The sequence below is a fragment of the Mirounga leonina genome, unplaced genomic scaffold (assembly GCF_011800145.1).
Source record: "Mirounga leonina isolate KUSES-001 unplaced genomic scaffold, KU_Mleo_1.0 Mir_366, whole genome shotgun sequence".
NCBI lineage: Eukaryota > Metazoa > Chordata > Mammalia > Carnivora > Phocidae > Mirounga > Mirounga leonina.
The window spans coordinates 15,742,701-15,764,710 of NW_023270709.1; the positions used below are offsets into that span (position 1 = coordinate 15,742,701).

A 22,010-nucleotide genomic window follows, 5' to 3' on the forward strand; every position below is an offset into this window, starting at 1 on the left:
TCTAAGTATAAGAAAGATTTCTTCTGAAAGAAAACTGAAGCCTCAGTGTACATACAAAGTTAACAGTCAGCCAAAGGATATGGTTATCTTGGTTATTTTACGGACAAGCCACATGCCATATTGAGTTTTTACAGAAACAGATTTCCTGTTCTCTGCAGCACCCCCAGTGTCAGGTTTGACCCTAATCCAGGGAAGGCCGATACACTGAAGGCAGTCTGAGGTTGTGGAACTCAGATTTATAGTAGAAACCATTCATTTTAATTGCTCTAGTTTTAATTAGAAGTGTGCAGGTACCTGATATATAAACTCAATTGACACTCTAGTATCTGTAATAGTAAATTTTTAATGGCTGGTTAATTATATCACTACATTTTTATTGCAATATAGTACTCATTTAAGCACTTAAAAATGGAAGGTGTACAAAGATTAAATTAAGACACGGTAAATTGACTAAATATTTGGTTTTTATATAAATAAAGGTCATAACCACACTGTTGACATGTAATACTGTTATAATACAACAGTTAAACTGTGAGTCTACAACAGAAGTCGTCTGTAGTTAAACAGGAAACAAAGTTGAAAAAGACCATGTTAAAACAAAACTACTGGGACTAACAGGTCGGGATTGTAAGTAGCAACAAACGTATTCACTCAGCTCCTGAGTATTTCAAGTTTTACAGTACACATTAAAAATGATTTCTTCCATCAACACTATAAATTCAAACTGTCGGATGTTTATGCGTTTTGCAAGTTACACTGATTGAATGCTTATATGGGAGTGGGGGTCGGAGCATCTCCCGATTTGAAGTTTACATCACCCACATGCTAACACAAACACAACTTGTTCCATTTCCTTCCCCCCTCTCCCCCAAACAAAGGCGGCAGGATTTTTTGGTTTCTTTCAGGTAATTGTTTTAAAGGATTTGTGATGATCAATTTGAACGTCTGAAATTCAGTAATATTTAACTCTTAGACAACTAAGAGGTTAAAGATGGAAAATAATTTCTCCTAACACCAAGTTAGAAAATCATTTGCATCATGCTGTAAACTAGGAAGCAATGTAAAGCGACAAAAACCTGTCCCCAGTACATAATTAAAAAAATCTAAATTTCAAATCAGCAGAGCCGGTCTACTTCCATGTTGACTATATGCCACAATATACATGTGAGCTCCTTAAATGCATAGCTAATGTAGGTAGTCTTCAACTGTGGCAAATGCACAGGATCCGATTCCTGATCGAGCCATCAGTCCTAGACATTGTGTGGCCTGTCCCATTGCTAGGGCAAGTGGAGGCTGCTTTGGCAGATTGTGGGTTTCTGAGGAAAAATGATTAAACATGGAAATAGCAATTAGCAAGACATTTTCTAAAAACTTCTCAGTTGGGAAAATAACTGCATTACTTTAAAAATTAGCAATGCCTACACTGCTCTTAATGACCTAACTAGCGATGGGAATTTCTGAGCAAATGATTATTGTCGTGGATATGCTACTCTGACTAGGTAATATGGGTAGTGGGTATTCAACTGTTAAGAGAAATTCTTGCAGAATTAAGTTTTTTTAAAAAAAGTTTTAGATATTAACTATGACGGGAAAGATGTAATTTCTTCCCCGATATTTACAGTGAGGAGTAAGGAATATTCAGTATTTCTCTTCAACTTGACTAAAGTCAGCTGACTTACCAAAAAAAGACACCAGGTTTTCAGTAGAAGTTTCACTGCTGGATTCTCTCCCTTCTGGGGAAGAGGACCCAACTGAGGCTAACGGTCTCCAAGGCACATTGGTGAGTGTTAACTTGGGTTTCTAGGGCCTGATGATGGCTATGAGCAACGACAAAAGCAAAACCACCCTCTAATCTTGAAGGGAGTTAATTTATAATTGGTAGACAAAATATTTTAAAAATTGCCAGTAAATTAGTTTTCAGGATAGATTTCAGGATACCCAAAATTTGTCAAATACAGTACAGATGTAGTTAATTACCAGAATTTGTTCTTTGCCAGAGATGAAAAAATGAACTACTGGTCAAAGTGGTCAACCACCTAGAAGCTGGTGATCTCTCCTTGGGTGAAGATGTCCACATTTTAAGTTTACGTAGATTCCCAATTAATGCAATTACTAATCAGTCCTTTGTAGGCATAGTTGATAACAAAGAGCAAAAACCACAATACTGGCTGGTAAGGCTTCATATGATTGAATTTGACTCCAGATTCCAAGTTTGCAATGCGGTGGGAGAAAGAAAAGATGCAGACGGAATGGAGCCAAAAGGGGGGGGAAAAAAAAAAGCAAATTCAAGATTTAAATATATAAGAGCAAATAGGATCAAGAATGTAAGAATGAAAATATGCAAGAAAAGGCACAAAGACTGGGGAGAAAGTATGGTTTGAAAAGTGGTCTGTGGGTTAGAATTAATAAGGTCCTGGCTATTATTTGGCAAGACCCTATTTAGCTGAACTTGGATGGTGAAAAACATTTTTTGCCAAGTCTAATCTAAGCAGGACTTTTACAGTTCTGCCTTGAGTCAAGAACAATTTTTTTACACAAAATCAACATAATAAAAGGAATAAAAACTGAGAAGGAAACATCTCAAAAATGTCTCTTGATGGTTTATAGGGAAAAGTAACCTTGCTCAAAGGTAAGCATCTGGAGGTACGCTATTTTATTTTGGGGGTGGGGGTGGGTGCATGTGGTTATAAGCATTTTTAAGTTTTTTGGAAATAGAACTTGCTGCAATTACAATTAATATAACAACTTTAAGCACTAATTAGAGATGAAACTGAGATGAAACTACAGAAAATAGCATGATATTTATAAATACGCACATTCACCCACAGCAATTTACTAATCTTGTCATTAATTTTGTAGGAATTATATCAATATAAATTTAAGTACTATTTATAGCTGAACCTACATACTACATAATTTGTAGCACAGTATATAGGAACACATATATCTTGCATAATGGTCCTAAATTTAATATTTAATAATTGAATTCCCTTAAAGAACCCAAGATACAAAAAATTCGTAAGAAAACTGGTTACTCCAAAAATTCTTTCTAAAAGATGTGGCATGCATACACACACACACACACACACACACACAGTGGGCTATTACTCAGCTGCAAAAAGAGAATGAAATCTTGCCATTTGCAACAATGTGGGTGGAGCTAGAGTGTATTATGCTAAGTGAAATAAGTCAGAGAAAGACAAGTACTATATAATCTCACTCACGTGGAATTTAAGAAACAAAACATGAACATACGGGAAGGGGGAAAAAGAGGGAAGCAAACCATAAAAGAGTCTTAGAGAACAAACAGGGTGGATGGAGGGAAGGTGGGGGATGGGCTAGCTCGGTGATGGGCATTAAAGAGGACATTTGTGATGAGAATCACTGAATTCTACTCCTGAAACCAATGAGACACTATATGTTAACTAACTAGAATTTAAATAAAAATTTGGAGAAAAAAATAAAAGGAAAATTCTTTCCATGTCTTGAGTGATACCTATATATGAAGCTTAAATTAAGCCTTCATGATTACCTATCCATGTAGTAATTTCAAAAAGGCCATGATAGTAAACCATAATTTGCCCTACAATCCCAGCATTGCTATTAAGTTCTATTTGTACCAGTAGAGCTAAATTAATTTCATATAACCAAAGAGAATACAACACATTAATCAATGAAAATTCACATTATTTATTATATATAAATTCTAAATCTAAGGAAACAACACAAAAGATGTTTTTAAAAATAAATAATTCTTATTCCCAAACCCCCCACTATTAGATCTTAACACACAATGAGTAACAGTTGACCCTTGAGAAGCAGGGGTTTGACCTGCACAGGTCCACTTCCACGTGGCGTTTTTTTGGACATAGCACAGTAAGGCAGATGTATTTTCCCTTACGGTGTTCTTCACATCTGTTCTCTACATTTATTGTATGAATCCAGTACATAATGCATATAACAACACACAAGATACGTGTTAATCAAGTGCTCATGTTACTGGTAAGGCTTCCAGCCAACAGGAGGCGATTAGTAGTTAAGTTTTGGGGGAGTCAAAAGTTATATGCAAATTTTTGTGGGGGGGGTGGGTGGGTGGGTTGGTACCCAAAGGGTCAACTGTAATTAACTTTCTAAGAGCAAATAAATGGATTAAGGTTCAACTGTGAATACTTCATTCCTTTACATTCTGGCCACGAGCCCTGGCCCTCTACGTGTCTCCGTGTCTAATGTTCTCGAAGCTACTATTTGTGGTACTGCTCTCAGACGCCCGAACAGTTTGAAACATGTTACCGAACCCCCCACACCTGACAGGGCCAAGCTGCAAGAAAAGACTTCTAAAGTGGAGTCTCATGTTACCCGGGGAACCAGATTCTAAAGTCTGGTGAAGTCACTCTTACTTATAAATTACATTTGAAAGGAATTATCGAGAATTTAAAAGATAGTTTTACCTAAACAACCCTGTAGAGTTCACATGTCGCAGAGTTCGTATACCAAGTGTATCTGTTCGGCACATTCACGTAGTGAGTTGCTCACAGGAAGGGCAACCTGCAGCTTCTCGGCTCACCTCTGGCTCAGCCTCGCTACTGAAGCTGCGGGTCTTTCTTGCCCACCCTCTGGTCGGTGAGGGCATTCGGCTGAATATGCCCAACTGCAGGGCAGACATAATGCTACTCCAGGGGTCGGTGCTGACGGGGCAAGCTCTCCTCACCTGGAAGGCCCTTGTGTCTGTATTTTAAGCACAGCGGGAGCTGCGGCAGGGGTGGCCCAGGCCAGAAATGCTTACGTAACAGAGGCGCACAAAAACTTCTATTTTCCCAACTTCCCCAGGTGTATCCCCAAGTACTGTTGTTTTTTTTTTATTCCATTTGAATCCATTTCATCTGGAATTGAGATGATGGAGGGGAAGGTTTCTCTATTTCAAAATAACTTTTTTAAAACGGAGAAAGCATTTCCCCTTAAGAGTTTACCAAAACATAAACCCCCGCACAAATACCACCTGAAGTGTTCGGAGGCTCTAAGTTGAAGCTCTGCTTTACTCACCTAATATTGCACTGTTAAGAGCTGAGCACACAGGTTCTCTCTGAATTGGGTCAAGCTGATTTCCAACGGGGCTGTTCCAAGGATCTGAATAAGCGAGTAAACTGAATGCATCCTGTTGAAAACACAGTTTGGTTTTTAATTCAAACATTTAAACCACTGTGGTCCCCAGTTACGAAGCTGAGAGACAAGGAAAATGCACAGCTTCATGGCCCCAGATTACTGTAACATTTAAACCCACCCACCCCTATGATTATGAGGCTGTATGTTTTTTAACAACTAGATTATGCAACAAAGCCCAAGCAGTTTTCATTTTTCTTTACTGTAAACAGACATTCTCATTAATCTTCCCCATCCCTACAACACATGCAGAACAGCAGAATTAAAACGAATTCTTCTGGAATGTGCTCATTAAAGAGGAAGACAAAAACACTCAGATGCTCTATCACTTATTCCCACTGATACGAATTTGACATTAAAAGGATAGGGCCTCCCTATGTATTTTTTAAACAGATGTGGGAACTCGCTACATCTCACTGGATGTCATTTTCTCACTCAGGAATCAAAAAATGAAACTGGTTCCCCTTCGTGAACATGCAGTAGTTCCAACTATCCTCAAGCCGCCCTTCCTAAAGGAACTGACACACAGTCTCTTCACTCAATCACCCTTTGTCTCCTAAGGGAGGCGCACATCACAGTCGTTTCAGACACTGGTTTCAAGCTCAAGCTGCGCTGTCAGCTGCCGCGTGGCCTCTGGCGAGCGATGGCCTACGTCCGTTTGCTCATCTGTCTACAGAAGACGTCCTACCTGAGAACGTCGTAAGGGCGAGCCGCTCAATGAAGTCAGCAACGTCAGCTCATTCTCATCTTTCAACACGTGATTGTTTTTAAGATTTTATTTGAGCGAGCGAGCAAGAGCGGGGTGGGGGGGCGTGGGGGGGGAGGGTGGAGGCAGAGGGACAAGCAGACTCCTGACTTGGAGGAGGAGGGACCCTGACTTGGGGCTCCACGCCAGGACCCTGCGGTCACGACCTGAGCCGAAGGCAGGCGCGTAGCCCACGGGGCCGCCCAGCTGTCGGCGCCCTAACCTGGGGCAGAAGCAGAGACCCAGAGAGGCAAGTAACGGGCCGCCCTCCCAACGCAGAAGGCGTACGTGGCGAAGTGCTGCGGAAACTATACGTCGGTGAGTTCAGTGGCAACACTTTCAAAGCTCGGGCGGTCCGTCGGAGGCCACCAGGCAGGGCAGACGGACGGGCGCCCCTCAAGCCGCACCCGCGGCCCCTCCACGGTCTCACACCGCCGAGGGTTTCATCCGTGCCAGACAGCGTGCCCCCATGTCTACAAGGAAAGGTCTCTGAAGAGAAAAATGTATTCCCCGACGTGGAGTCCCCCGCAGCTACGGGTACACGCTGGGTACAGGGAAGAAGCCTCCCACACCTGCTAATCACAAGACCTGCTCCTTACAGAGCACCCCACAGAGCTACTCCGTTCTGTCTCCCGGGTCCCTCCATCCGAATTTCTGATGGAGAGAATATTAATGTCCTATATCCTGTAAAGCTAACTCTGATCAATCACATCATTTCTAAAGGACTGATCTTCGCTCAAGACCTAATTTACCCCACAACCACCTAGTGGGGGACCATCCCCATACTACAGATACATTTTTCAAGTACACTGAAGAACTGCCCCAGGAACTATCCCCTTGGGGCCATATATCCGGACATGCTACCAAAAAGGAGAAATGGTACAGTCCCAAATCTCAAATCTAGACCATTCTTCTGTTTACACCTTCTTCTAGTATTCAAAACAAAACCTCATGGACAAAGATAATGATGTCAGTAATTTATCATGCACTAATACTGGGTGAAGTCCTGTTTTAAGCACTAACGTGGATAGATTCATTTTATCCCCACAGTAACCTCAGGGGGTGGATACTGCTGCTCCCACCTTGGAAGCAAACTGAGGCAGGGAGAGCTTAAGAGCACACAGCTAGTGCAGAACTCATTTTAGTAAGATGCAGTTTCTTTTCATTGCCGATCTAGATACTGAGACGAAAAAAGCCTTAAATTCTGCTCCAAAATTTTCAATACAATTGAATAAATTATTGCACACGGCTGCCAGACACTAGGCCACGGATGGCAACCACCGGGACCCAGTCCCTGTTTCCAGGACCCACACAGGTCTTACAGGAAAGTTAGACCTGTAAATAAACCATGTACCGTGGGCCGCTTATTAACAGAGAGTATGCTGTGTCACGTGACATCATCAGAGCGAGAGACCCAAGCGCCATGGAAACAGGCTGAGAGAAAGAAAGGCATGGATGGAACCATAGGTAAGGGTTAGATCCTAAGATGCCCCTAAATCACACTAAAAAGCCTGAATTTTTTCCCAATATGGCAATGGCGTTTTAAATCGAAGACTGACACGGATAAAACTGGACTTTAGAAAGATCACACAGCAACACCGAGGACAAAGCCTGGAAGTCAGGTGAAGCTACAAGCAAGAAAACTAATAAAACCTTAAAAGGAGAAAAAGAAGGTTTATACCACCAGGTTCCCTGAATATCTATTTTATCTTTACAAAGGGAATGAAGTCAGGGCAGCAACATTAATGTTTTAAATCCTGCAGTAAAACTTACCGGAGGGCGGTTAAGTTTTGGTGGTGACCAAAGAAATTCAAATAAGCAATTTTAAGGTCTGGTGTGGAACCCCCTAAAGTAGATGAATGCGGTCGTGCCTCTGGCACTCTCCTTTTCTACTGCTGCTAAGCTGGTCGAGGTTTCTGGAAAGCAGTAGAGCAATATATAGCAAAAGCCACAACGATCCTAGCCTTTGACTCAATCATTCTATTTCTAGGACTCTCTCCCAGTGTTGTAATTTTAAGGAAGAAACAAAGATACACGTATCCTACACGTTCACTAAAGCACTGGAATAAAAGCAAAAAATCTAACAGAGCAATGCTTAAATGAATTGATCTAGCAGCATTGCGGAGTATCATGTAGCCATTTAAAAATAACTAAATGCATCGAAACTGGAAATGAGTTTTTAAGACAGTAAACGGAAACAATACAAATCAGCAGAACTGTAATTACTAGGTAAAATACACGCACATGGGGTTTAAGGCACAAAACTGAAAACATCTGTGAACTATCATGGGACGGTGGGTTACTTTTACTTCAGAAACAAAGATCTCCGCGGGAAGAACTTCCGAGGCCAACGTGGCATCACTTAGGTGGGATTCTCAAAGTGCACTCGTAGTTGGCTTAAAACCGCAGCGGCTTCCAACAGGGTGAGTCTGAACTGTTGGATTTTTGCTTCGGTCGCCGGCTGGGGTGCCCGCTCACCCCGGACCCTGCACCGTCCCCACAGCCGTGCCTCGCTGCCCCACAGCACGCCCGTCCACAGCGGCCCCACAAATTCCCGTGGTTGTCCTGAAGGCCACTGGCAGGCGTAGGCAGGTGGGAAAGCGAGTGGGCGGGCGCAGGGGCGCGGAGAGAAGCCGGGGGGCTGGCTGCAGGGGTTCCTCCCCGTACTCGGCGCCTCACGGTAAAGCACGTGGGGGGCTCTTGCCTTTGCATTTACACAAATCTTGCTCTCTCTATGCATGTGTGATTCAGATATTTATGCAGATCCACACACAATGAAAGATAAAAAATACCCACTACGATCACACGTGCCCTGAAGTGAAAAATAAAAGGAAAAGGAGTAATTTCTAAACCTTCTCAACTATGGCAAAGAAACTTTTCATGTTGTCCTCGAATCGTCCAGCTGTTCTTCAGGGGCTTCTAAGTTGGATCAGTTCGGCAGCTTACCCCTCTGTGGATCAAGGGAAGCTGAGGGAAGGGGAAGCAAGGAGTTCAGGATATTAGGAAAGTCTCGTAAAGCAGTTGGCATTTGCTTAGGAGTCAGAAGGGCAAAATCAAAGCCATCCACATTCTTTAGATGAAGAAGATGAATCACATCTTTACATAATTCCGTATATAACCAAGGACTCTCTGTGAGAAGAGGCCACATGAAGCCATTTTCGGAGCTTCACGCACAATGGAATCAAAGCCAGTCAGCTGATGAAGTGAAACCCTACATTTTCAAAGACACTACATAAATCCCATTCCTTCATCATGTGCCTTTAGCATAAAGTTTTAACAGGAGAACAGTCAGATGACCTAGTGTAAAAAAGTGTATGAAATCTTAACATTTCGTATCCCCAAGTCTCCCCTAAAACAGCAGTTCCCCAAGTATCGTCCAGACACACCTGGGTCCAATCGGAGACCATGTCAGGAGGTCCTGTAAGCTCTGAACTGTTTTCATAATGAAACGAAGACACTACTTTCTCTTGCCTCACTCACATGCTCCCACAACTGCACGGGGGGCAGGTGGGGGGGTGTCCAGAAGCTGCAGGGTGTGTGACGGCAGGAGAGCGACTGTTCAGGGAACGAGGAGAACGTGGCTCACCCTCCCTCACACCCAGCGGTTAAAGAGACTCGCACAAAGGCAAAGCAATGCCACTGTTCTCATTTTTTGGAATATTTTTCATAAAAATATCCAATGGGTTTATGATTATTTATCAATAAACGGATTAGTTTGAATTTCTAGTATGATAAAAATAAACATCCATACGAACAAAACTCTTTTAAATAAACATTCATTAAACAGCCAGGTGCCACCTGCATTAGATAGAGTTAAAGGGGGAGGAGTGAAGACCTAGTCTGACCTCAAGGAATTCTCCACCTTACAGGGCAAATGTGGACAGCCATTTTCCTAACATATGAATGTCTGGTTTTTATTTTACTTGTGTTTTTTAAATTCCAGTGTAATTAGTTACATTAGTTTTAGGTGTACAATACAGTGATTCAACAATTCTATACGTTCCTCAGTCCTCGTCACGTTAAATGTGCTCTTCATCCCCATCAGCTATTTCATCCATCCCCTCTCCCACCTCCCCTGTTCTCTAGTTAACAGCCGTTTTTTGGTCTTTCCTTTATTCAGGTTTGTTTCTTAAATTCCACGTGAGTGAAATCGTGTACTTGTCTTTCTGACTTCACTTAGCATAATACCCTCTAAGTCCCTTCATGTTGTCACAAATGGCAAGATTTCATTCTTTTTTATGGTTGAGTAACATTCCATTGTGTGTGTATATGTATAAATAATATATAAAAAAATACTATATAAATAAATATATACACAGCACATCTTTATCCATCTGTCTATCGAGGGACGCCTGGGCTGCTTCCATAGTTTGGCTGTTGTAAATAATGCTGCAGTCAACACAGGGGCGCATGTATCTTTTTGAATTACCATTTTCGCGGTCTTTGAGTAAATACCTAGTAGTGGAATTACTGAATCACTTGGTATTTCTATTTTTATTTTTTGGGAACTCTCCAAACTGTTTTCCGCAGTGGCTGCACCAGTTTGCAGTCCCACCAAATGATTTGACATTTTAAATGAAAAAATTGTTTAAATTACATATTCCACCGATTTTCTTTTATACAAATCATAATTTACCCCCCCCCCCCCCTTTTTGGATCGCCGAGCGTGGCCGTTAGAAACAGCGGGCGTGCTCTCCAGCAGATGAAGGACCACGTGCAGGGAATACACCTCCCCTCCCGCCCCAGCTACTGAGAGTACAAGACCACACACGCCTTTAACTGGCGACGTGTGTAAGCGGCTCCTTATCCGCTCCCAGGCTAAGCCGGTATGTTCTGTCTACACAACAGGTGCCACCCCGAGGCCACGGCGCAGGAGGCTGTTTTATGTGCGCCGCCTTCATGCCGTGTTTGGGGGGACCAGGCGGTGCTGGCTGGCGCACCGGCTCAGTCTGGGTCAGGAAGGGGTGGCCGAGGCCTTGCTCCTTCCCACTACGCCCCGTCATCGGGCTCAGGGCCCCCGCACGCACCTCCCTTTTGTGTTTGGACTTCTTTCAAAACATTCGGGAGAAAATATTTGTAACGAATCACCTTTGAGCCAAACCTGATGCAGGCTTACAAAAAAATAAATAAAAATACAATGGTTAAGGTTAATGTTTCACAGACTCACAGGGCTATTGGGACTTTCAGGAGTATGAAAAAAAAAACTTGTAAAGAACCTTAACGTCTCTACAACGAACTGCAATGCTGACTTAAGGCAGCGGAAACCCGTCCGTCTGCACCTGATCTGTAACATTGTGGCCAACGTACTAAACGGCTGCAATTTTATCCATCTTACCATCTATCATACACATCAATCCAGAAGAGATCTGAAAATGTATTTTAACTCTTCTGGTTTTGAAAGATGACCCAATGTTTCGGCAATCACCAATAAAAATGAAAACCATGTGGTAGACATCCAATTCGCTGCAGCCCTGAACAATGTTTGCTGAAATAAAAATATCTCAAATTTGTAGTTTTATCAGCAAACCCACACCTCTAATAACTCTGCCACTTTTACAGACGAGAAACTAAAACTAAACAAGTAAGTTGACAAAGGGTATATACAGTGCTGACGGGTGGCAGAACTGGGGTTTAACCCGGATTTTTTACTGCAAGTCCAACCAGAATTCCTAGCACTACTCAATGTTTTACAAAATGACAATTTAACTCCTTCGACACATCTCTAATTTTTCAAGGAAAAACAAATTTACCTTCAACATTTTTTTATTTGCCGTGTTCTTGCCACATTCTCTCCTCAGCTGTTCACTCATGGCCTGTAGCTCTCTTCCGAAGTGAATCATTCTCTCTATAGCGGCTTGACTTCCTCCACACAACTGGCGTCTTAACTGACTCGAATCAACTTCTGCAAGCAAAACAAACGAGTATTTTACTACAGTGGAGAAATGAACATAATTGCTTATGACGTTTTGTACGTTTCATTTAGCAACTACTACCTAATGGCTTATCTAAACACGTAGATTTATTTTAATTCAGTGTGAAACTTTGCAGCTCAAAGGTGTCCTTCCTCTACGTCTCAAGAACGTAGGCTCTGAGCGCCAGCACGCAGCTCAAAGTCAGGTGACCGCCTTGCAGTGTACGGGCACCTGGCGTACAGGGCAAGGTCAGTAAGACATCAAGCACAAATCTCTCAAACTACATTAAGCAGCATTAAGCAGAAAAGAACAAAGTCGGTAACTGCCGCTCAGACTATTCTGACACCAAACAGAGATGGAATAAAAGGATGCCTTTTGGCTAAAAGCTAAGTGACTCCAAAGAAACACACAAGACACCATGTTACCGAAGGAGTTAATCACACACTTTTACAAAATAATTGTATGGTATATGTCTTGGTTGACAACAATCACTGATCAATAATGTAACATTGTATGGATCACTAATGACACAATTACTAATGATGACAATAATCAACAATTACTGAGCGCTTACTTTGTGCTTACTAGCTTTTCACAGATTGGCTCATTTATTCCTCACATGGACCTATAGCTGGTTGTGACTGTTACTGTACCCATTTTACAGATGAAGAAACGGAGGCACAGGGCTCTTAAAAACTTGTCCAAGGTTATACAGCTAGTAAGCGGCAGTTGCAGAATTCGAATCCAGGTAATCTGGTTCTAGAACTCCTGCTCTTAATCACCATGCTGGTATCTGACACAGTAAACCTGGGCTGCCTTTCAAATTAAACCCCTTACTTGAAAAAGTGAATTCTACATTGAACACACAATCCTCAATAAAGACCTTTTAACCTCAAAATAGTCAGAGATCTGATGTTGCCATGGAATTCAGACAGTTAAGAATTCTGAGGCTCGAATAAATTTTCATTCGCCAACTGATGGGAAAGTCTGCTGATGGATTACCGTTACGGTACACTGGACTCCACAAGTTACCAGCAAGACAAAAGGATGCATGCTAATGTACCCTGCAGCCACATCATTTTCGGGGCAGTGGGGAGGACAAGGGTGGGTCACACTGAAGCACCTACTATGTGCCCGTAGGCACTAAACTGCGCACGGTCACATATATTCACATTAAATCGCATAAGAAATTGTCACGTTAGAATTTATAAAATCATCTCTACCCATCTGGCCTTTACTGGTTATACTGAGATAAGTATAAAAGCTTTTCACCTCTCCAACCCCAAACGTCCTGAAGGACAGTTAACACTACCCCGCGTAGAGCTGCATTAACGACAGCCCTGCAGCCGAGTGGGGACGGATCTGCACAGCCAACTGGCCAGCACTTAACTGCAGAAGGCCCAGAAGGGCCTCCGCTCCCGCTCGCAGCCCCCTCTCACAGGACAGTTTCGGGACTAGGTACTACTGTCAAGTCCAGTGGCACATACATCTTTAAATCTGACTTATGCTCATCAGCTGTGAATCAATACAAGTAAAAACATAACCTTGTGGTCATCATTTTTTATTAAAAATGTAAGAAATATCACTGCAGACCCATTTCGGTGTCACAATCTTCCATTTCGTGGTCATGTTTAGAGCTACCGTTTAGGAAACCATTGGATGAAGTCTCTCCAACCCCATTGGAGTAGTGCTCTGTTTCCATGTCTACATCATTACTGGAAATGAAAAAACAGACCTAATTTTAGAAATCGCATACTTGTAGCTTAGTTTAAAATAAATTACGACTCAACTACACAGCCTACTTATAAACTGACTTCATAATATGAGGCAACAGCAATCTGCAAAAAAAGGTGTTTAGTTCAATCCTGAAGGTCTTCAAAGCTAGTACGTAGCTCGCTCTTAACAAATTTGTACTCCTGGATGGGGAGGGGGGAAAGAGTGTATGCCCACGATTTTTCCAGCTCAGATCTGCACTTCATTTTTTGTTCATCAGCCCTTGCCCCAAGACCCCCCAGCCTCACCCGGCGTGCGTTTCCAGCATTCAAGGAAGAAAAGGGGAAAACTTTATTCTTAAACTATTCCCGGATCCCACTTCACCTCTTTCCTGCCCTCATATTCATCTCTCCTAAGACGATTTTTTTCTTTAATGGTCTTGACATTGTGGCATTTGTCCTCACTCCTTAGAAACGCAGCCTCCCGCAAAGGTAAATGATGACTTGGAAAGCCACTGTGTCTGGTCCTCTCCGACCTTGTCAGCACCCAACACGATTTGCCTCCCACGGGCTTTCTTACTGGCTCAAGAAGCTAAAGCACTGCCAAATCTTAATTTTAAAAATGCCGTTCTGTATACTCAGGTTGCTCCCCACTCTCACTTGTGTCTCATTTACCGACGAAGAGCCCGCACCAGTACCTGCATCTGGACACAGTGAAGCTGTCGCCACCCCCCCGCCCTGCCTCCCCCCCCCCCCACTCTAAGAATGACAAACACCTATTCTGGAAGATTTCCCCGGTGAAGATCTACATAAGGATTATACAGTCCAGAAGGACACACTTGATGAAAACACAGGAAATACATTAAAATGCACTTTTCTCATTTAAAAAGCAATGTATATTCATTTGTAGAAAAAAGCAACCCTGAATGCAGATGAGCAAAAAGCGCTCTGTGCGTGATGCCACCAGACACGACCACCGGTGACACCTCGGGGTGAGCGAGTGAGGTTAAGTGTGTACATGTGGGGGCACTGCTTCTATCAGCAACACATGCTGGAAAAAGACACAGATCTAGGAAGAAGGGGGCAATGGCCCCAGGATTCCTCCATCAGTCCAAACCGCTTGTTTACCTTTTTTTTTGTTGTTAAAGTAGGCTCTTCACCCAGCATGAAGCCCAATGCGGGGCTTGAACTCAGGACCCTGAGATCAAGACCTGAGCTGAGATCAATAGTCAGATGCTCAACTGACTAAGCCAGCCAGGCACCCCTGGTTTACTCTATCTTGACGAACTTTGCGAATGGGTAAGAATAATCAAGGTTTAATTTAATGGAAATTCTTAAGATCATAGTTTTTAGTGATCTTAATAAATACACTAAACTTTTTTTTTGACAATACAATATAGTACGTGGGAGGGATTCTTTCATTCAACACCTGTTTAAGAGCTCCTGAGCCATGTTCTGTGTTAGGTGCTATGGACACCATGGAACAGCCTCCGGCCTCCAGGGGCAGAGGATCAGCCCTCGGGTGAAAGTTATTTCCAAGGCGTGACCCAACATTTGGTCGGGACGCAATCAAGGAAATCGTCCTGGAAGAGTAACAACGGGACTGAGTGTCACAGCCCGCTTGAACAGAAGTTAGGAGGGAGGGGAGGGAGCAGCATTTCTGATGGGGTGGAGGGTGGGGTGCAGCATAATGCAAAAAGCGCAAATCTGGAAGTCAGAAATCCTGAGAAATAGTCACAGTTCTGCAACTTACTAGCCACTAATTATTAAACCTGACCCACCCCCCCAGCCCCCAAAAGTCATCTACACTTCTGGTATTGAGCTCTACCTCTGTAAAATGGTTTTACTAGTTAATAGCATCTTCGCCTACTTTGCAATCCCACCGTAAGGGCGGCCTTTACCAACTATAAAGTAACTGTTACTGTTTAACAGCGTGAGGCGTTCTTCTCTTTCTACCCTGCGCCCAGAGGATGCTGTGTCACCAAACCCTCCCGGTGAGCTTGCTTCCCTGAACTCAGGGAGTGATGGGTCTCTTTAGCAACTTCCTGCCATGAAGAGTACTTAAGAGAATGACCCACCAACTGCCCCCAGCCCTGCCCCCAGACAGTGGCAGAACTCTCCAACAACACTGTCCCAACGCGCTACAAAGCACCACAAGTACTAAAGGCTCAACTTTCTAAATTTCCATACATAATTTTTATTACAACCCAGTCTTCTAATCTTCCATTTTCTAGTACGTCATTTCTCCTGTGAAAGACCACCCTAATCTCCTCTGCCAGGGACAGCCATTTTTTCTACCATTCTTCTCAGACCACCGCTTCCGTGGATGTCCACCGTAGCCCACACCACACAACACCATCACTTTGGTAAGTCATCACTTGGGATAGATGATCTGGATATTCTGATTACTCTCCCAAACTGCAAATACAGATTTTTTTTCTCCAGAATCATGTTTCCATTAAGATTCCATGTTAAAAGTTAGGTTCTTTCTCCTCTAATGAGAAAGTTTTGCAATGACGCATGTTCCCCCTAATAGCAGTGCGACCAATCAAGTCACGCGATAAGACCAAACCAACATCAAATTGATAAAATCTACCCATGATTTTTTTTTTTTTGTATTATCTTTATCATTTCACTAGTCCTGAGCCAAAATGAATTTAGATGCTGGATGATCTGGGCAGGCTGACTTCTTTAGAACTTGCTCTCATACACTAGTATTCAAATGATGACATTCCACGAACCTTTAGGTTCAGGAATCTTCAACCCAAGTGTACCAAGGATTTTAGTAGAGTCCTGTAGACATCCCTCTCTCAAAGCTCGCTGAAGTCAGAGACCAGGCCTAGCAGAATGTTTGACACCCAACAGGTCCTCAATACTATGCTCATGCTACATGTTTATTACTAAATGACTTAAGGTCCATTTGCTGTCATAGCAAGCTTCCTAAAGACAGGCTTTCAAAAAAGATTCTTCATAAAGTTATCTGGAACTCAGGAAACATTCTACACATTTACACCAAAAAACCCACACAGAGAAAAAAATAGTTGTAAACGTATCTTATGTTACTTCGAGAGAGTAAATATTCCACTGTGACTTAATTGGGAAATATAAGAACAGCATCTATGTGACCATCTGTACAGGCCGGTGCCGGCAGAAAAACCAGAAGAAGGCAGAGCCTGGAATGGATTCTTACGGCCCCGGCGGGGGAAGAAGGAATGCAGACTCAGAGGAAGGCACAATGGAAAGAGGCTGTGTGCACATGGGGAGACTGAAAAACTCTGGGGAACTTACTCCCTACCCTTTTATTGTCTGGGGGCTTGGGAACCTCCAGACCCCCATTATAGACCGTATAATTCAATTTTTCTAAATTATTAAAAACGATGACATTTATACTTAGGTTGCTTACAGTAATGCAAAAACTAGTGAGATCACGTACCTGGTGAAGTTATTAACTTGCTGTGATCGTGACATGTTTATACTGTTTAGTTCTGGTACATTCAAATTGGATGACTGGTGTTTACTATGGCAATATGATTGATGTGCTTTATTTGATATTACACCATTACTACAACTTTCAAAACCTGGGAGAAAAAAAAAAGAAAAAGATGCATGAACATAGAAATACACATTAAATTATTATTAAGTTGTAAATAACGTACCCATATTCTGATCTTGCACTTGAAACTTTTAAAATGTAGGACAGCCAATGCATTACTTAAATAGTAAACAGATAACTTCTTTGAAAGGATATAAGGATATTAATTGTGGGCTGTAATTACCATCTCTAACATTTACTGAAGGCTTAATTATGGATCTTATTTAATCCCCACAACCCCACTAGGGGGGCAGTGTTCTCATCGCTCCCATTTAATATATAAATACACCGAAGCTAAGAAGCTGTCCACACCGGAGTCAATGTATGGGCTTCAAGATGGAAGGTGGCTAAGGATACAAACCCGAGAATCATGGGCATGCACGGGATGGTGATGTAAATAAAATGCGAGGCAGTAATGGAGAAAGGTATGCGCCGATGGAGGAAAAGCAAAGGGATTATTGCTCTATGAAAGGAAAGGAAACAGTATCTGACTTCTGTTTCAGAAAGCGGAACGTACAGAGGCAAGAGAACCCCTTGGGAAGAATGGAATGAGAGAGACAAGGAAAGAAAGAAGACTAAGAAAAACTGGAAATAAACCTAGAGAAGTGATGTCATAAAAGCCAAGAAAGGAGAGAACTGTTGTTAAGCTGTCATCATCAAGACAGTATGGTACTGGCACAAAAACACATAGATCAATGGAACAGAATAGAGAGCCCAGAAATGGACCCTCAACTCTATGGTCAACTCATCTTCGACACAGCAGGAAAGAATGTTCAATGGAAAAAAGACAGTCTCTTCAACAAATGGTGTTGGGAAAGTTGGACAGCCACATGCAGAAGAATGAAACTGGACCATTTCCTTACACCACACACAAAAATAGACTCCAAATGGTTGAAAGATCTAAATGTGAGACAGGAGTCCATCAAAATCCTGAAGGAGAACACAGGCAGCAACCTCTTCGACCTCAGCCGCAGCAACTTCTTCCTAGAAACATCGCCAAAGGCAAGGGCAAAAATGAACTACTGGGACTTCATCAAAATAAAAAGCTTTTGCACAGCAAAAGAAACAGTCAACAAAACCAAAAGACAACCGACAGAATGGGAGAAGATATTTGCAAATGACATATCAGATAAAGGGCTAGTATCCAAAATCTATAAAGAACTTCTTAAACTCAACACCCAAAGAACAAATGATCCAATCGAGAAATGGGCAGAAGACATAAACAGACATTTTTCCAAAGAAGACATCCAAATGGCCAACAGACACATGAAAAAGTGCTCAACATCACTCGGCATCAGGGAAATCCAAATCAAAACCTCAATGAGATATCACCTCACATCAGTCAGAATGGCTAAAAATAACAAGTCAGGAAACGACAGATGTTGGCGGGGATGCGGAGAAAGGGGAACCCTGCCTACACTGTTGGTGGGAATGCAAGCTGGTGCAGCCACTCTGGAAAACAGTATGGAGGTTCCTCAAAAAGTTGAAAATAGAGCTACCATACGATCCCAGCAATTGCACTACTGGGTATTTACCCCAAAGAAACAAATGTAGGGATCCGAAGGGGTACGTGCACCCCGATGTTTATAGCAACACTGTCCACAATAGCCAAACTGTGGAAAGAGCCAAGATGTCCATCGACAGATGAATGGATAAAGACAATGTGGTACATATATTCAATGGAATATTATGCAGCCATCAAAAGGAATGAGATCTTGCCATTTCCAACGACATGGATGGAACTGGAGGGTGTTATGCTGAGCAAAATAAGTCAATCAGAGAAAGACATGTATCATATGACCTCACTGATATGAGGAATTCTTAATCTCAGGAAACAAACTCAGGGTTGCTGGAGTGGTGGGGGGTGGGAGGGATGGGGTGGCTGGGTAATAGACATTGGGGAGGGTATGTGCTATGGTGAGCGCTGTGAATTGTGAAAGACTGTTGAATCACTGATCTGTACCTCTGAAACAAATAATACATTATATGTTTAAAAAAAAAAAAAGAAGAAGAAGAAGATAGCAGGAGGGGAAGAATGAAGGGGGGGAAATCGGAGGGGGAGACGAACCATGAGAGACGATGGACTCTGAAAAACAAACTGAGGGTTCTAGAGGGGAGGGGGGTGGGAGGATGGGTTAGCCCGGTGATGGGTATTAAAGAGGGCATGTTCTGCATGGAGCACTGGGTTTTATGCACAAACAATGCATCATGCAACACTACATCAAAAACTAATGATGTAATGTATGGGGATTAACATAACAATAAAAAAATTAAAAACAAAACAAAACACCAAAAGCCTGAGAGACGAAGACCGGTGAGCCCAGAAAGGGACAAGAAGAAAAGAACCGGGCAGAACAGAGCCTGCAGGGGGCTGGCAGGGAGAGGATGAGAAAGCAGGCAGCCCAGCAAGGCGTGCTGCCGGGTGGACCAAAGCCACCACCGTCGCAGTACCCCCTTCACATTTCCACATCGTCAGAACACACGGTGACCTTCTATCTTCACCAGAATGTCTATGACTTCATTTCCAGAGACAACTCCAATGTTGACCTATGTTTATGAAAATCTGCTAATAACCTATTCTCAGAAATAGCTCTTCTTCAAGTTACCTTCCTAGGACTAAAAACACACCAATCTGATCCACTGACAATTATTCTTCCAGAACATCGTGAGATCAAGTATGCATGCGTGCAAAAGGGCTATGTGGAAATGCCCAGATTTTTAAACATTTTTAATTTTGGCTCAAAAGCATAAAGAAGGGTAAAAACTTAAAAAGTGCTGTCATAACACTGAGTCTCACCAGAAAAATGTGCAGTACTTCCTTTGCCTGATGCTAAGTTGTGGATGTTCATCCCATGGCTGGGGCTCATGCTCGGACTACTGAAAGGTCGAGGACTAACAGGGTAACTGTCTTGGGATTTTGGACTTCGGCCTCCCAGACATCGTACTTCGCTATCTGTACCATTCACCATTTCTATAAACTGACGCACCCTAAAAAAAGAAAAGACAAATTGACTTAGATAATTTTCAAATAGCAGTTTATTTATTTAGTAACAAGAGATTTCTGAGAGGACATATTTTAAGAACCAGCATTTATCAGTAAGTATGGCCTTTACATAGTATGCTAAAAATATTAACTATGGTTTCATCTACTGTACTGCTTAAATTTGAAGTTTTCCAGAAAAATGAGAGTACAGAACAAAAGACATTGTATCTCCTTTACTCAAGATTTACTGAGAAAATGAAAATCTTTTGGTAGTTATAATAAAATCAAAATGGACTTCATTTTTTTTTTGAAGTTAAAAATAATTTAATCAAATAACATTTGCACTTGATAGCAAGTCATATAGTATGTAAGAACATGATGTGCTTTACTGGACATAGGACACAGAGCCTTGCTCCCCACTCTTCCTCATTCCTATTCCCTTCTGCAACCTCTTCACCAAAATGGACCAATTTAAAATTTTACTCCAAAGCAAAACAATCCTGACATTTGGTTTACAAAGGGTTTCTGGTACTTAAGGGAGGTGAAATATTAAACTTGGTAACACCTGAATTTTAAAATAACAAAGAATCAGAAGACCAATTAAAAAAAGTCACATTACGATGGCTATTAAAAAAAAAATGCAGAAAATGAAGTGTTGACAAGGATGTGGAAAAACTGGAACTCTGGTATGCTGTTGGTGAGACTGTAAATGGCACAGGGCTATAGAATTCTAAGGATTAATTTCCCTAAAAAATTAAACACAGATTTACCATATGGTTCAACAATTCCATTTCTGGGTATATACCACAAAGAACTGGAAACAGGGACTCCAAAGGATATCTGTACACCCCTGTTCATGGCAGCATTATTCACAATCACCAAAGTGGAAGCAACCCAAATGTCTATCAGTTAGTCAGCTTTCAAAATGAAGGGAATTCTGACATACACTCTAACATGGATGAATTTTGAGAACATTTTGCTAAGAGGAATAAGCCAGTAACAAAGGACAAATATTTTACGATTCCACCTAGATGAGGTACCCAGGTAGTCAAATTCAATTTTATAGAGACAGAAAGTAAAATGGTGGTTGTTAGGAGCTGGGGGCAGGGAGAAATGGGGAGTTCGTGTCTCCGTTTGGGATAATGAAAAATGTTTTGGAGATGGATGGCTGGTGAGGATTGCAGAACAGGGTGACTATACTTAATACTACAGAACTGCATGTTTAAAAATGGCAAATTTTATGTTATATCTATTTTACCACAATTTTCAAAATTACACAGACTTACAATAAGGTACTTTGTGAGAGGAAAACAGATATCCATCTTCTAAATAAGATTTTAACATTTCAACAGATAGCTAGCATAACAGAAGAGCAAACACAGAGCGAAAGATGCCATCTGCTTATAATCCTCAACACAAGTGTTTTTTTTGTAATCTGTTACTTAAACGTGCTATATTACAAAATTATATGTAAATACCTGAAACAAAAATTAAAACTATTAAAACATGAAAATAGGGCGCCTGGGTGGCTCAGTTGCTAGCTGTCCGCCTTCGGCTCAGGTCATGATCCCAGGGTCCTGGGATCGAGCCCCACATCAGGCTCCCTGCTCAGCAGGAAGCCTGCTTCTCCCTCTCCCACTCCCCCTGCTTGTGTTCCCTCTCTCGCGGTCTCTGTCAAATAAATAAAATCTTAAAAAAAAAAAAAAAAAATGAAAATAATTCGGATTATACATAACACACACACCCATACATAATACAATAACATTAAACTCACTTTAATGTGAAAAGGAGATTAGGATTTCTTTCAAGTAAACTTGGGTATAACTGTTGTGTTGTTTCAATAGCTTCTCCCATTCTTCCTGCTAACACCAATTTCTGAATTCCTATTTAGAAAAAGAAAGCAAGAGAT

At 41.9% G+C, this 22,010-nt stretch overlaps 1 protein-coding gene across 1 annotated transcript in view; it reads right to left on the bottom strand.

Moving 5' to 3' along the window:
* Positions 1-323: 323 nt before the first annotated feature.
* RANBP9 (RAN binding protein 9) overlaps positions 324-22,010 on the bottom strand; it is a 91,420-nt gene continuing 69,733 nt past the window's right edge. The window contains exons 8-14 of the mRNA XM_034985697.1: positions 21,876-21,984; positions 19,916-20,106; positions 16,960-17,104; positions 13,408-13,529; positions 11,653-11,804; positions 5,041-5,152; positions 324-1,316 (exon numbers count right to left, since the gene is read on the bottom strand). Coding sequence (XP_034841588.1) covers positions 1,186-1,316; positions 5,041-5,152; positions 11,653-11,804; positions 13,408-13,529; positions 16,960-17,104; positions 19,916-20,106; positions 21,876-21,984 — 962 coding nt within the window. The 3' untranslated portion in view covers positions 324-1,185. The remainder of the gene's footprint in view (positions 1,317-5,040; positions 5,153-11,652; positions 11,805-13,407; positions 13,530-16,959; positions 17,105-19,915; positions 20,107-21,875; positions 21,985-22,010) is intronic.